General features: G+C 39.0%; 1 protein-coding gene across 1 annotated transcript in view; it reads left to right on the forward strand.

Annotated features, from left to right (window-relative positions):
* Positions 1-4050, forward strand: part of LOC104498128 (kinesin-like protein KIF16B) — a 37074-nt gene extending 33024 nt beyond the window's left edge. The window contains exons 13-14 of the mRNA XM_010141469.1: positions 3094-3153; positions 3967-4050. Coding sequence (XP_010139771.1) covers positions 3094-3153; positions 3967-4050 — 144 coding nt within the window. The remainder of the gene's footprint in view (positions 1-3093; positions 3154-3966) is intronic.
* The last annotated feature ends 10733 nt before the right edge of the window (positions 4051-14783 follow it).

A 14783-nucleotide genomic window follows, 5' to 3' on the forward strand; every position in this document is an offset into this window, starting at 1 on the left:
GAAATAGTTTTCAGTAAAATGATACTTTAATTTTAAACTTCATGATAAAAATGGATGAAATATGTGTATTAGTAAGAACCATAGCTACAAAGTAGACTCCAGACTTCTCTTTAAGCCAAGTTTCTGCTAGGAATGCATTTTACAGCTCTCTAGTATAAGCAGGGATCCTTGCTGTGTTGTACTCAATAATTAAAGTAGGATCTGCATAACCGTAGTATGAGCCTTCAGTCACAAATTATTGTTTTTCATATTCATACTAGGTTTTAAAAAGTTTTTAGCTGAGTCAGAGATGAATGAGAATATTGTTAGCAAATGTAGTATGCTTTTACTTTGTGCAGAAACGAAAAGCTTTTATCTAAGAGCAGCTGAGTAATATAAACTACTGACTATATGCTAATTAGAGTATGTTATTCATGCTCTGACAGTAATCACTGCTTGCCCTGCTCAGAAGTGTTGGCCCCTCTGTGGGGGGACTATAGCGAGCATGTTTTATTATCTTTTGTCAGCCTCATTAGAAGGTTATGTGATTACTATTCATGATAATTACAATAGACATAATTACTGAAAATTTTTAGTAGATATTGCAGTGGTTATAGCTTTTTTATAATTGAATGAGTGCAATAATTAATATGTTTCCACAGATCTAAAGACTTTCCTACCATATTTAAATACTCTAACAAATACATGGTGGCTTTCTTGAATGAGTTAATTTATCCTTATATGAGAAGAATTTTTAAATTGTTTCTGAGGGATAAAAATTGTTCTGGTATGGTGAGTAGACTTATGGTGGACCTTCTTCATGTTTTTCTTTACTCTTTTCAGTTATTTTTTTGTTTTAACATTCCAATTAGCAGCACTAGGAATTGGATAATGATGCATTGAACAATGAGAAGTTTCTTCTCATTAATTTAATATGCAGCTGGACTGTAAAGACAACTAGGAACTTAAGCTGCAAGTAGCCACTGTGGAGATGTTTGAAGGAATTGCATTGAAGACCTTTTTTTTTTTTTTTTTTTTAACCTGGTTATCCACTGACAAAAGGATCTGGTATGTGTAATTACAGGGATTTTTGAAGAAATTGAATTTAAACCCTTTTTTTTTTTTTTTTTTTTTAACCTGCTTTTTAATTTTAAAAGTGTATTTAATTTCTGCACAGGAATCTGGTGATTTAAAAAAGGAAAGTGTATGTGGTGTTTTTTTGTCTAATTTAATGTGATTATGATTCCACGTCAGCCAGAGCTTTGAGGTGGATCAGCCTGATGCACCCTCTATGTGCTGCTTTCTGAAAAGTCTCTGAAATGAAAAAAAACCTTTACTGATATGGAAGCTGTGAAAGTTCAGTTATGAGATGGACAACTGGATGAGTGGAAAAAGCAGAAAAAACCCTAAGTGTTCTGTCAGTCTGACCTCGATGCTGGGGAAGGTTGTGGACCAGATCATCGAGTGCTGTCACGTGGCACATACAGGACAGTTAGGTGGTAAGGCTCAGTCAGCGTGGATTTATGTAAGGCAAGTCCTGTTTGACCAACTTGATCTCCTTCTATGTCAAGGTGACCCACTTAGCGGATGAGGGAAAGGCTGTGGATGTTGTTTACCTGGACTTTAGTAAAGCCTCTGACACTGTTTCCCACAGCATTCTCCTGGAGAAACTGGCTGCTCACGGGCTGGACAGGTGTACTCTTTGCTGGTTAAAAAACTGGCTGGGTGGTCAGGTCCAAAGAGTGGTGGAGAATGAACTTCAGTCCAACTGGCAGCTGGTCATAAGTGGTGTTCCCTAGCACTCAGTTCTGTTTCATGTCTTTATCAAGTGATTTGGACAACGGGATTAAGTGCCCCCGTAAGTTTTCAGATGACACCAAGATGGGAGGGAGTGTCAGTCTGCCTGAGGACAGGAAGGCTCTGCAGAGGGAACTGGACAGGCTGGATCAGTGGGCCAAGAACAGTTGTATGAGGCTGAACAAGGCCAACGGCATCCTGGCTTGTATCAGAAATCATGTGGCCAGCAGGAGTAGGGCAGTGATTGTTCCCCTGTTCTTGGCACCAGTGAGCCCACATTGTGTTGGGCCCCTCGCTATGAGAAGGACTTTGAGGCACTACACATGTCCAGAGAAGGGCAACAAAGCTGGTGAAAGGTCTGGAGGACAAATCTTAGGAGGAGCGGCTGAGGTACCTGGGATTGTTTAGCCTGGAGAAAAGGAGGCTCAGGGGCTCTGCTCGCTCTCTACAAGTACCGGAAAGGAGGTTGTGGAGAGGTGGGTGTCAGTCTGTTTTCCCAGGTAACAAGTGACTGGATGTGAGGAAATTACCTCAATTTGCCCCATGGGGGTTTTATGTTGGATATCAGGAAAAGCTTCTTTACAGAGAGGGTTGTGAAGCACTGGAACTCCAGGCTGCCCAGGTCAGTGGTGGAGTCCCTGTCCCTGGAGGGATTTAAAAGATGTGTAGATGTGGTTTAGTGGTGGGCTTAGCAACGTGAGGTTAATGGTTGGGCTCTGTGATCTTAACGGTCTTTTCCAGCCTAAACGATTCTAGGATTCTATAGCCGATGCTCTCCCTGTCTGTAACCCCTTTGTAAGCACCTTCTCACTTCTTTGCTGATTTCACCCAAGTGTGTGATTTCCAAGTTGCAGCAAACTTTGCTTTGATTTTCTCCCAGAGGGTGCCTGTCTGCTTCTTGCCCTGCATTCTGTCCTCTGGAGAGTATTTTAGCCTGAACATGCCTACCTGCACCATGGGAAAGGAGCTGTTGCCTTATTCCAGCTAAGGGATCCATCTGTGGCAGTAGACTTTGTAGGGCTGATGAAGCACTTTATGGAATCATTCCATTTCTTTGGAAGTGCCTGACATTATTCGAAGTGGCTATCCCTGTCCTTTGTTTCATTTTATACTATGAGAATGTTGTGATTTTCCTTTTTGAGAGAGAGATATTGTAGGTATGGCTACTTTTTGCAGAGCAACAGTGCTCTTCTGTGTTCAAGTATTAAACTTCACAAAGAATTGCACAGATATTGAGCACTTCTCTGAGACTGCATCATCAAGGACTTCTGAAGAGATGGGATTTTTTTTTTTTCTAATAATTGTTTTCTTTTATAGGTACAAGAACTGACCAAAGAGTGGACAAACAAGTGGAATGAAACTCAAGATATTCTGAAAGTAAGGCAAATAAATTTAAAAAACCCAGTTCCTTTTCTAAGTCACCTTCTTTGGCTTCTTTAATAATACAAAAATTTCTCAGTCTTGTTTTAGCTTATTCCAAAGGATTAGTTTTTGAGGGCTTTTAAGAATAAGCATTCAGGCACAGTGGTATTTTTGAATATGATTTTAAATTATATTAATAAAACTTAGCACAACACTTTCTTTCTTTACCATAGTGACCCCACAGTGTGAAACAGAGCTTCTCTCTAACAAATATTGAGATTATTGAATGTTTTTATTGAGTCACAAATGAAGAAAACCTGGGGTAGAGGCAAGTGGATCCCTGATTCCCTGGGTATTTGTGTTGTGTTGACAAGACTTGTGAACAGTGTGGGTAGATTTACTACAGATCCAAGAGGGCAACTTGGTCATTTCTGTACTGTGTTTTTTGTGTGATGTGGGCTGAGACTTTTGCATTCTCTGCATCTGTCTTTGCTTTCCTGTTCTCTAGTTGTACTGGTTAAGGTTTTATATCGGCATTTGGCTCGCGTGCACAGAGGAATAATTACCAAAATTTATTTTCCGTATCATAGACTAACATCTTCTGCCAAATGTTTTAACTATTCTGTTAAATAAGTTTTTTTTAAAACAAAGCTTCAGCTTTCATGTGCTGTATATGCTGAATATAAACCTGTTTGGAGTGCAATTCCAGCGAGCATTTGGAAGTAATTTTTTAATTCTCTTTATCACTGATCTGAAACATGATTTTTATAGTTCATTTTTTTTTGCTGTGTATCACTTTTTGATTCCCTTAATTTGTTTTTTTTTTAGTTCACCACTGTGTCTTTTATCCGACTTACAAATAAGTTGAATGGCTCCATGCTTAAAGATAAAAATAAAGCACAAATAGCATAGAGAACAGAACAGGGTTGGTAACTGCCTAGCAGATGGCATGACAGAATGGACCGTTTAATGTCTGTCTAGATACTGAACTGGGAATTGCCATTTGCATATTCCTCAGAGATGTTTTGGGTCCAATTTTACATTATTTCTGTGTTATTTTGTTACTTTGAATCGTCTATACGTATGTAGAACTTTATTAATTCTCTCTTAACTTGTGTTTGGATTGAGGAGATCACTGTCACGTGGAGACTGTGAATTTGGTCAGTTGTGGAAGTGAACGTGATACAGCATATGGGAAGTTTTTAAAGCTTTGTGTTGGAAATGATTCACTGATTCTTGCACAGAAATTACGGAATTGTAGGAGATGTTAACTGAACAATCCATATAAACAAGGGAAAACTGCATTTGTTAAACAGCTGAATATAAAGGACCAACAGAGAAGCTGTAATTCTACTTTTCTGGTCCTGAGCTTTTGTTTAATTTATAGATATTCTGTATTTTTCACTTTTATTTGTTGATATTTGAGTATATGAACATAGCTTATATTTCACTTCGGGATTAAAGGCAATTGATAAAACTTTCTTGACCCTGAAAAACTGAAAATCTGCGAAAGATTTCTTGGTTGTACTGTTCTACTTTACACTGTTTTACTGAAGCTATCCATATTTTTATTTACTTCTTGTTTAATGATTTCTGAAATCACTGCCAGCATATGAGTGGAAAAGGGCTTTTTGGAATTTCGCCAGGCTGAGTCACTGGAAAGCAGATGTTAAACTAGAGAGAGTAGCGGTGTTTCTTGTGATGCGCTCCCTATAAGTTCACTGGCTTTTTTGTTTGGTTATTGACGTTCCCCCTCCTGCACACAAAGACCATACACGTTGTTCCTTTGTAAAACTAGAATCTCTCAGCACCCTTTGAGAAACGAGACTGTCTGCATATGTCCTCCTCACTGCAGTCACAATTGCAGCTTTTTCCATGCCATAACTCAGTAACTTACAGGACATTTTTCATTCATTAAGGTACTTCAAACTTCATGTCTGTTTTTGTTTAAAACCTGCTTCCCCTTTCTTTCCCCTGGGCTCACAGTCCTGAGATAGTTCCTGCCCTGCAGCAGGCTTGGAGAATTAAAAAAAACTCTTGCGTTTCAGTCTGTAACTCCTTTTGCTCCAAATCTTTTAGGCAGTTGATTTTGAAAATCCATGTGAACAGTTAGCTATTACCTATGTGTATGTGCCTGCCAGATGCGAGTGCACTCGCTAGTAGCTGAGTTGGGGTTTCCTACTTATTATGTAGTAGTTATACTGAGTTCTAACTATCAGAGCTCACATGGTTTTGAATTGTTCTCACAAGCTGATGGGAAAATCTGTCAATGTTTAAATCCAAGATAATTGAAAGGGTTTTGCACAAGCCTTGTAAACAATGGGAAGCTGGATTCATAGGGCATGCTGATGTCTTCTGCTAGATCAATAGATATCGCTGGAGCAATATCTAATACCAAGCTTTTACTGAGGGTAGAGCTTTTATCAGGCCTGTCAAAGAAGTGATACAAACTGTTTGCAGGGAAGATGTTCCTCAAACCTGTTCATCCTTAGTTATTCTGAGCCTTGTTTTAAATGAAACCAGCAATATTGAGGTGCTACCTTGAAAATAATTCATGGAGAACGGAGAATACTCTATCCAGCTAGAAAATACTGAGGAAGAGAAAATACTGTATGAAGGCAAGTTTTTGTTAAAAAGTATTTTGACAGCTTAGAATTCAATTATTTCAGTCAGCACAGTGCCGTGTGTGCAGCTGACATGTGCATCCCAGTATTCTTCCTTATTTCTGCTTGTAGCTTTTATCCCCTTTGTCTTGAGTAGTTCACCCAAAGTTATGGTTTTCCATCACAATGTGCATCTTTAGACGGGGCATGTTGGACTATCCTGGCTTTAAATGTTGTCAGCTCTGGATTTGGTGCAGAGTCTGTATGGCTGAATGTCATTATCAGCTGGAACATCTTGTCATACATGCTGTTGTCAGACTGGATGTATCTTGGACTGGTGACAGTAGGATTGGTAGCGTGCTCTCTTTCATGCGTTTGGAAGAAGGCCTTCAGCAGGGCGACTGTTCCTCTGGTTCCTCTGAATTACTGTCAACTCTCACCTAAAGCCCAAGTCCTCCCATTTTTCCTTATGTAAAGATCAGGACACTGTGTACACCAGGGTTTATATTTGTGCTGACTGAAGAATTCTTTATAGCGTAGCTTGGCAGGTTCCTTCTTAACATGGTCCATCTGTCTGAAGTGACAAGCATTGTTTCCAGTGGTAATGTTTGTTTTCATCCTTCATCTCCTCACTGTAATACAACATGACACTAGCCTTACAAAGGGAGGATATTGCTTAATAAACTTAATAAATATGTGGAATGATGCTTCAGCGTTGGGTAAAATACTGCATCAGAACCCGAAGTGCTAGCGTTGATTTGAAGCCCATAGGCTTGGTGTCATTTCCCCGAGTGTCACCAGCTGTCAGAAGCATTGCACTTTACAAAACAGCACCACTTTGCCATGCTTCTCTATCTTCAGGTGTCTTGCAACCTCAACACTTACTGAACTCTAGGATTTCGTTTTCGTCTCACTCTCATTGAATCCTTCTGTGGATTTATTTTTTTCCGTCTGTTAATGTTCTTCCATTAAAAAGAAGAGAGGTAGGGAAGAAAAATTGTTTCCTCCTTTTCCTTAGTTTAGTCCTTTTTGTCCTGTTCTGATAAAGATCAATGCCAGGGTCTGTAATTTCTGTGGATGCTCTCTGAGGCGTTAGGGTAACCTATCCAGCTTTCGATTTTTCCCTTTCTTTGAGGCTTTAATTGGTACAAAACTTCTTTTGATGTGGCTGCTATATTTGACTGCATGTGTTGTCATCCTAGAGATTTTTTTTTCTTTTACTGGCATCTTATTTTTGTCATCTTTTGTGCATGTTCCAATTTATTTCTCTAACCTTTAGCAGCTTTTATATTAATCTTTTTAAGATGTATACTCCTTTATATAATTCTTTGCTGTTTTTTCTTCTCAACTTTCTTTTAAATTTCTTCTCCCCGTTACTGTTTGTGTAGAAATTGGTTTGACTTTTAGCTTTTGCCTTTTTGATGTATGTCATTCATACCTAGCGTTGAGATACTTAGATGCTCGCTCTTCTTTTTTTTTTTCATTTTAAGTAGATTTAGAGTTACCTTTTATTTCGTTATCCTGTCGTTTGACTCTAATCATGCCATTAGCTTTGTGTGGCAGAGCTCAACTGATGTCAAAGGATGCAGAGAGATCTGTCTTCACAGAGTCTATTAAAGGACAGGGTCTTTTTTTGTGTGTGTGTGTCTAAGTCTCCTGATCAATAGTTTAACTAGTAGCTGCTTCAACTGGCTTTGTCCTGCTGGATTTAGTGACAGGCTCACTTTCATCAATAATACTAATTCTGCTACAACTCTTCACCACATGTCGTGTAAATATGTTATTGAACACTGTTTATTTGATCTCTTTCTTTCCTGTGCCCTACGGTTGAGTACTGGTTAATAGTACAATTTTATGCCTTAACAATGGTTGTTACTACCCGGGGAAGAAAACTGTATGTCTGTCTTCAAGCATTAACATCTATCATATTTTTTTTAATATCATGCCTCTTTTTCAGGGAGATGAAATATTCTTGCCGTGATGAATAAGAGCGGACTAATACCGAACAGTTATTTTTGGTAGACATACCCATCTAAAGAGGGGAATTTTCTTTCTTTAGCAATATTGGCTGTACCCAGCAAAGGTGTGAGGAGACCAAAATTCAAAGTAACTGTGTTGCTCTTTATGAGGTGCTGAATAGGGTGGCAGAAGCTAATGGAGTTTGATTTTAATAATTTCCTTTCCATGCTGGCTTATATACCGTCGTGAACTCTGCCAAGAGCAGTTTGTTTTGTTCTATATAAATGCTGCATTACTCTACATTTATTTGTGTTTTCAGATAGTTTTTAAACCACAGTTGCTGAATGGTATTTAAACACCATTATTTCAGTCTTCTGCCTGTAAGGCTGGGCATTCATCACCATTTTCCTGTTTTATACCTTTTTGTTACTTCCTATTAACCTTGACGGGCTTGTCTCCTTTTCCTCTTCTCACTTGTTTTGTGTTCTACCCCAGTACCTTGTTTTCTTCAGTCTTTCACGTCTCTGTTTTAACAGCCTAAGTCCTCAGGTGAAAAGTGGTCTTGATTAACACCCGCTACTTAATTTTCACATAAAATTCTTGTGTCTACTAAATCCACTCTTTGGCTGTAGGGTAGAGAAGTTGTGCAAGCTCTTGGGCTCCTGAAGAACAAACTCTTGATTTAAAAGTATTTATTGTGTCACTGGTAATGACGATAGTCCATTAACCATGGCCTGTGCTTCTTGTCCAAAAACCAGTACTTGGGACACTTCCCTGTTCAATGCCTTTCGTTACCTACAAAACCTTGTGGATTTTGTGCCTATTCCACAGTAAAATTACTAGAATATTAGGAACCTAATGCATAATGTAGTTGTCGTAGATCGGTAATGAATGGCTTTTTTTTTTTTAGTTAGGAATATATAAATTATATAAAATTACCTGATGAACAAAAAAATATTAGTTCGTATTGGTTGGGGTCGGTCTCTTCTCCCATGTAACAAGTGATGAGATGAGAGGGAATGGCCTCAAGTTGCACCAGGGGAGATTTATGTTGGATATTAGGGAAAACTTCTTTACAGAGAGGGTTATGAAGCGTTGGAACAGGCTGCCCAGGGCAGTGGTGGAGCCCTGATCCCCAGAAGTGTTTAAAAGATGTGTAGGTGTGGTGCTGAGGGACATAGTTTAGGGACCCTGGCAGTGCAGGGTGAATGGTTGGACTCGATGATCTAAAGATCTTTTCCATCCAAAACAGTTCTGTGACATTAGTAATTGTTTGTATCAACCTGATCATTTTACCATGGGGTAAATTGGGTGTCGGAAAATGGCATATTGTGAAGTTTTCACAAAAGATGCCAGTCTCAGCTTTAATCCCCTGCTTCAGAAGTACATGTGGCTTTTTAGGACTTGCGGACATAGGCCTTTGAAACACAGGTTCTGAAATGGTTGTATTTGCAAGTGGAATGGAGGGAGGGAGTAAGAGGAGTGGTGTGCGTCTATATACAAACCGATCTATGCATGTACCGTATTTAAACTGTTCATTTTCAGCTTTGGCATATGTGTTTATTTGTATGTTTGGCAGGAATAACACTTGTTTCTAAGGTTTTTTCACATTTCAGTAAGTGAATCATTTTTGTGAAGTTGTTGCTAGTCAGACATGTTGGTGTTGCATTTTGGTTGGAATATCTGTTGTTGGCTGTGTTTGAGGCATAACTGTGTGCTTTTGATGGGAGACTTACATACTTTCATTTGAACAAATTTTATTTGTTATTTTCTATCTTCTTCTGTTTGTCATCTGTATTAGACACCACTCATTGTACGCTTCCAGGTTTTGTTTCCTTTCTACAAGCTGTCTTCTGCTTGAATTTTTAAGAAAGATGCTTGAAAATCACCACAAAAATAAAATAGGATTGTGTATCTATGGAGCTGGCAGAAAGAAATTAAGTCAGATGTTACTGCTGAATTTGTTTTCTTTTAGAAAAGCTGATAGAAGAAAGTGAGTATCAACTCTGTTTCTAGGGATGTTTTCTTTCTCAACAATTGTTTGCCCTCCAACAATTGTCTACTACAGTTACATTTATCAAACTGGATTTGTATGGAAAGGAAAAATGCACGTTTGCATTAGATAGCGTCTTATTAACATATTATGCTTAATAGGATTCCCTTCAGCTGGCTTGTGAATGTTGTGCAAAGACAAGATACTAAGAAAGTTTTAAAAGGGCTGATGTTCGTTATTCCTTATCTCTGTCAGAAATCTCACAGTAAATGATAACAGCTTCTCTCTCTCTCTAGAAGACTGTTTAAATGTGGTTTTGGTTTCTTGCACTAGATGTCACTGCAGATACAAAAATCAAGTTCTTCGGCATGCTTAATTCAGATTTAATTCGGATATTTTAAGGCAAAATGATTTGCAATATCTTTACTTTCATTGCTGTTCAAATCTACTAAAATAAATTTATGAGAGTGCCAAAATGTTGGTTTAGGCACAAGTCCTGGAGAACCTGAGTAACTATTTTGACAGAAATGCTTCTGAACAACAATTCACGGGTGGGATGTGAAGGGATTACGTACATTTAAAATTATTGCAATAATTTGTCAGTACATTTTTGAACTCTTTTTTCAAATGACTGTATATCTAGAACATTTGCCAAATTACTTTTAGCTAAAGCCTTTAAAATGTATTTATTTCCTTAACTTCATTGTAGCTCTGATATTTTATGGATATAAAAAGAGTTTCTGGGAGAGAAATATTTTATTTGACCAGGTAATCCAGTTGAGAAAGCAAACAGGCTTTTAGACATACAGATCTTTCACCAGGCCACTTCTCCTATTTGCTTTCTCTTTTAATGGATCTTGCAGCTGAAAAGCCAGTGGCAATGATATGCAGCTTCTATTTATAGTTTCTTTCAATGTTTTTCTCCTCATTAATCACTTCTGTAGATTTATAGCTGAATTGCAGTGCATTAAAATTTAATAAGTTTATTGGATTTTTTCCTTTTTTTTTTTTTGAGAAAGTTGTCTGACAACAGAGGAGTGTTTACTGGTCTCGATCTTTGTACAGTATTTACCCACAACTCCTGCCTCCTTGAGCAATGACAAGTAATATCTAGTTTAGCTCTGGTTTTGTTACTAAACGTCATGAGCTTCCTTCCTCTAAAACCTGTGCAGATGGATGACTTGTTCTTTGGGGGTTGCTTCAGAATCAGGGACATAAAAACATAACATCATCTGCCCCGCCCCCCCCCTCCCCTTTTTTTTTCATTATTAAGATAAAAGGAATGTCTTTTCATCCCAGGTATTCTATGCTAGTGGCCAGCACATGGGGTTCTGCTTAGGAATTTGAGTTTGGACAGAGATCATCCAAACATGGTTCGTTTTACATTAAATAGACATTGTTTTTCATACTAAGTTGCTGAACAGATGCAATTATTAAGTTTACCTGATCATCCCCTTTGCTCCAGTCTGGGAAGTACGCCTAGGTCAATGCAAACTGAGCAGAAAGAAAATAGAGTGGAGAGAATTTTCTATGAAAGCAAACAAACACCAACTTTTTACAGGGTTATATGGTTGTCCTGAGATACACATTGCTTTTCCTACAGGAGAGCAGCTCCCATTGCTCTTTGCTCACCAATGATTTTTTTCAGTGCTTTGTCCGCTCTCAGCATCGGCTTGCTGTTGTCAGAGGAAGAAAAAATACTAAATTGGGAACTGGTGCTACTGATCTACTGTAGCTCTTTTCCTAATAGAAATGCTATTGAAAGGGTCCTGGCCACCTGGGGAACACTGAGTGCAGCAGTCAAAAGTAGATTTCAAAAGAAGTAGTTGTCTGATTTCCAGGCTGTCTGCCACCTGCGTTCATCTTATTAAGAAACTTCCTTTCTCTCTTGCAGCCTCTTTAGCTGCTTGCAATGCCTCTGTGGTGGACCGACCATTTCTACCTTTAATTTTCTGCTAGAAAGTTGCGATCAAGAGATGTCTAATGCTCCTGATTGTTTTTTATTTCAATTTCAAACCGTTTTTCCCACTTGAAACCACCTGGACCATCGGAGAAGCGTGGTAGGGGGTCGCTGGTTCTGAGCTCACCAACTGTGGATTAAGGCAGGGTTGAATGGTTTGGTTGATCCAGGCTGTGCATTCCAAAAGAGGCCCTCTGGTTTCTAGGAATAACCACACTCCCAAGTATTTTGCTGCCGTCCTCCTTACAACTGGGGCTCTGCATTTGTAGATTATCCAGGCCATGCTTAGCTTTAATCCATCCCTAGGGCTTGTAGATGGTTTTCAAAAGAGAGGGACTCAGACAGAGTGGGTTTCTTTTGAAATCCTTTCTGCAGCTCAGATGCCACTTGTTCAACAATTCCTCCTGGGCATTTGATCTGCTTTTCTATTAATTTTCTCGTGGCAGAAAGGGAAACTAAATTGAAAGTAGTGGAAGCTCCTGATTAAGCCTGTAGAAAAAAGAAGAAGAAATACACCCTGAAAGCTGTTTCTTGTAAAGGGTCCGCAGAGAAGTAGTGAGAAGGAGAGAAGACAATGCAAATTTCTCATTGGCTTAGTTACGGGAGGGTATAAATCATTCCAACATTAATGTTTTAGATGAAAACCATGAATTTATCTGGATTGCCTCACAAAGGAACTGTTTCTAATTGCAGTGTGTATTGGATGTGAAATACTAGAAGCATTTTATTCTGCTGGTGTTTTTAGCAGTGTATTTAGGAGTTTATTACTGCTTGATTCTGATATCTTTGAGTACATGGTACTGTTCTGCTCCTGACTTAATGTCTTAATGGGTAACTGAGCGTAGCCTTGATGCATATGTCGGTACTGCAGAAGTGCTACTGTAGCGATGTGCTTGTTCTTTGTTCTTCCCAGCTACAAAGATGATATTTTTAATGAAATCCACAAAGAGATGTGTTAAACACAGATGGCAGCACAAATCTGCTGCGGTTGCCATCAGACTGTATTCCTGAACAAAGGAAGGGGCTGGTCCATTTTCTGACTGCCATGTGTCTCTTCAGGTTCATTCGCTCTATACCTCAGTAGCTAGGCTGTGAAGGACAAGAACATGCTGACAACCAGCCCTATGCATCTTTCTCTGCGAAAAACCCTGCTATTGTGTCGCTACTCCTAAAGTCCAGGGGTTTTTTTTTAACATCTTGGTAGTTGTTGCTTACTAGTATGTGGAGTCCTACTCCTTTCTTCAGTTTCTTTTAATAGCAAGGATGACGTGTTGGCCCTGAGGAAGGGACTAATAGATTTAAAGTAATCGGTTACTTTAGATTGGTCTCTACAGAAGTAGAGATGAATTTCTAGGTAAATCATGAACAAAACAGAACTCTAGATAGGTGAAACACTTCTTAATGCTCCTGTCCCCCAAGAAACATACAAAAACCAAACCAGCTTTTAAAATGAATTAATGTATTAGCTATGAGACTGGGGTTTTTTTCCTCTACAATTCCATGACTCATTCATCATCCAGCTTTAGCAACAAATGAGGTAGGAGTCCTGCAGATAATAGTCCAGTTCGCTGCATTCTCTTGATTCATTCCCAGAGTACAGTCCATGGAATAAATTATTCACAGGTCCTGTAGAAAATATATGATCATGTAATTAAAGACTGTGTTGTAATGTGTATGGGAGAAGAGGATGAATTAAGATAGCCTATTTCTTTCTTTTCCAGCCAGACCCTTTTTCCCCTTTTAGATACCAGCATGAAAAATACTGAGGGCAGAGTTGCTGTCTCTTAGCTGGAAGTTACAGTACCTCCTGCTAGGAAAGATCACTAACGGCAAGAAAAATTTTGTTCTCTGCCCCAAATGTCAGCACTGCAATATGTAGAATTATTTTTCCTTTGAGACTAATACGTGCTCAGTGTGGTCACACGTAGGAAGCTGTGAAGATTTGAAGCTTGCTCCACTTGAGACATTGCAAAACACTCTGTGTGCCTCGTTTTTTGAAATGGAAGAACAGTTTTCTCTTAAACCTAAGCTAGTGGGGGGCAGAAACCAGCCTGGAGCAGATGCTCCAGCGTGGAAAATGGCAGCTTTGATGGTTTAAGTTTTGTAAGCTACTGGAAAATAGGATTTCACAGGCTAGTGTTGAGGAAGCTTGAGCAGCCAAACAGGCACCTGTACGTACAATTAGCCAGATCTTGCAGCTCTATTCAGGGAATTTTTCTCAGATGTCAGTAGTATGTCTGTCTGTACAAGGTCTAAAGTGTCAAGGAGCAGCTATTTCAACTTGTTAAGTTTGTCCTTGTAATTCCAGGAATGAAGGCCCGATTCACTGAACAATTGCTTTGAATCTGCCAAGGTTTCTGCCGCAAATCCTTGCAGGACATTAAGTATAGTGGTGCTCTGGGGTGCCACTTCAGGACTGGGATTTCTGCGTATTAGTAGACAACTACATGTCAGCAGTGATCACGTGGCGATCAGTTTTGAGGGGAATGAGCAACAATGAAAAATGGAAAAAGTGAGCTGACCTTACGAGAATAAGAACTGCTCCCGTAATTCCCTTCCTCTTTAAAGCAATGGAATCATTCATTTTCCATCGTTTTAGCTTCACTGTCTTAGCAGTTCATTTAAACAGCTCTGCGTTCTGCATCTGCCTTTTTAATTGGCGTTCGTTTCAGAGAGCTGTTGGTGCCTGTGTGGGCTGCTGCTGGAGCACCTGCACTTTCACAGTAAGCCGTTCCAAACACAACTACAGTTTTCTGATACTGCTTGGTGCAGACCCTTTAAAGGCTTCTCTTGGATTGATGAGGGTGCTGTGGTCTAATGCTCTAGGAGACAGGGCAAAATCTGATTAGAAAGTTTCTTAGTTCTGGTTTTCTTTCTGGCTTTGAATAGTGGAAGTTTCTTCTTCTTGGAAGACTAAAGTGTCTTAATTGTTCTAAACTTTTTGTTTTAATTGTACTGAAACTGACTCTGGGAGCCAGCGGTGTGGTGTTACTTCTTTGTCCCGTTGACTAAAACAAGAAGACATAATAGGAACTTGTGCCTTACCTAACATATGTGTGCAGGAGGGAATCAATATCCCCTTCTAGAATTGATGATTATATAGATAATTAATTTATTACTTATAAAGGAA

Source organism: Buceros rhinoceros, unplaced genomic scaffold, assembly GCF_000710305.1.
Source record: "Buceros rhinoceros silvestris isolate BGI_N320 unplaced genomic scaffold, ASM71030v1 scaffold9248, whole genome shotgun sequence".
NCBI lineage: Eukaryota > Metazoa > Chordata > Aves > Bucerotiformes > Bucerotidae > Buceros > Buceros rhinoceros.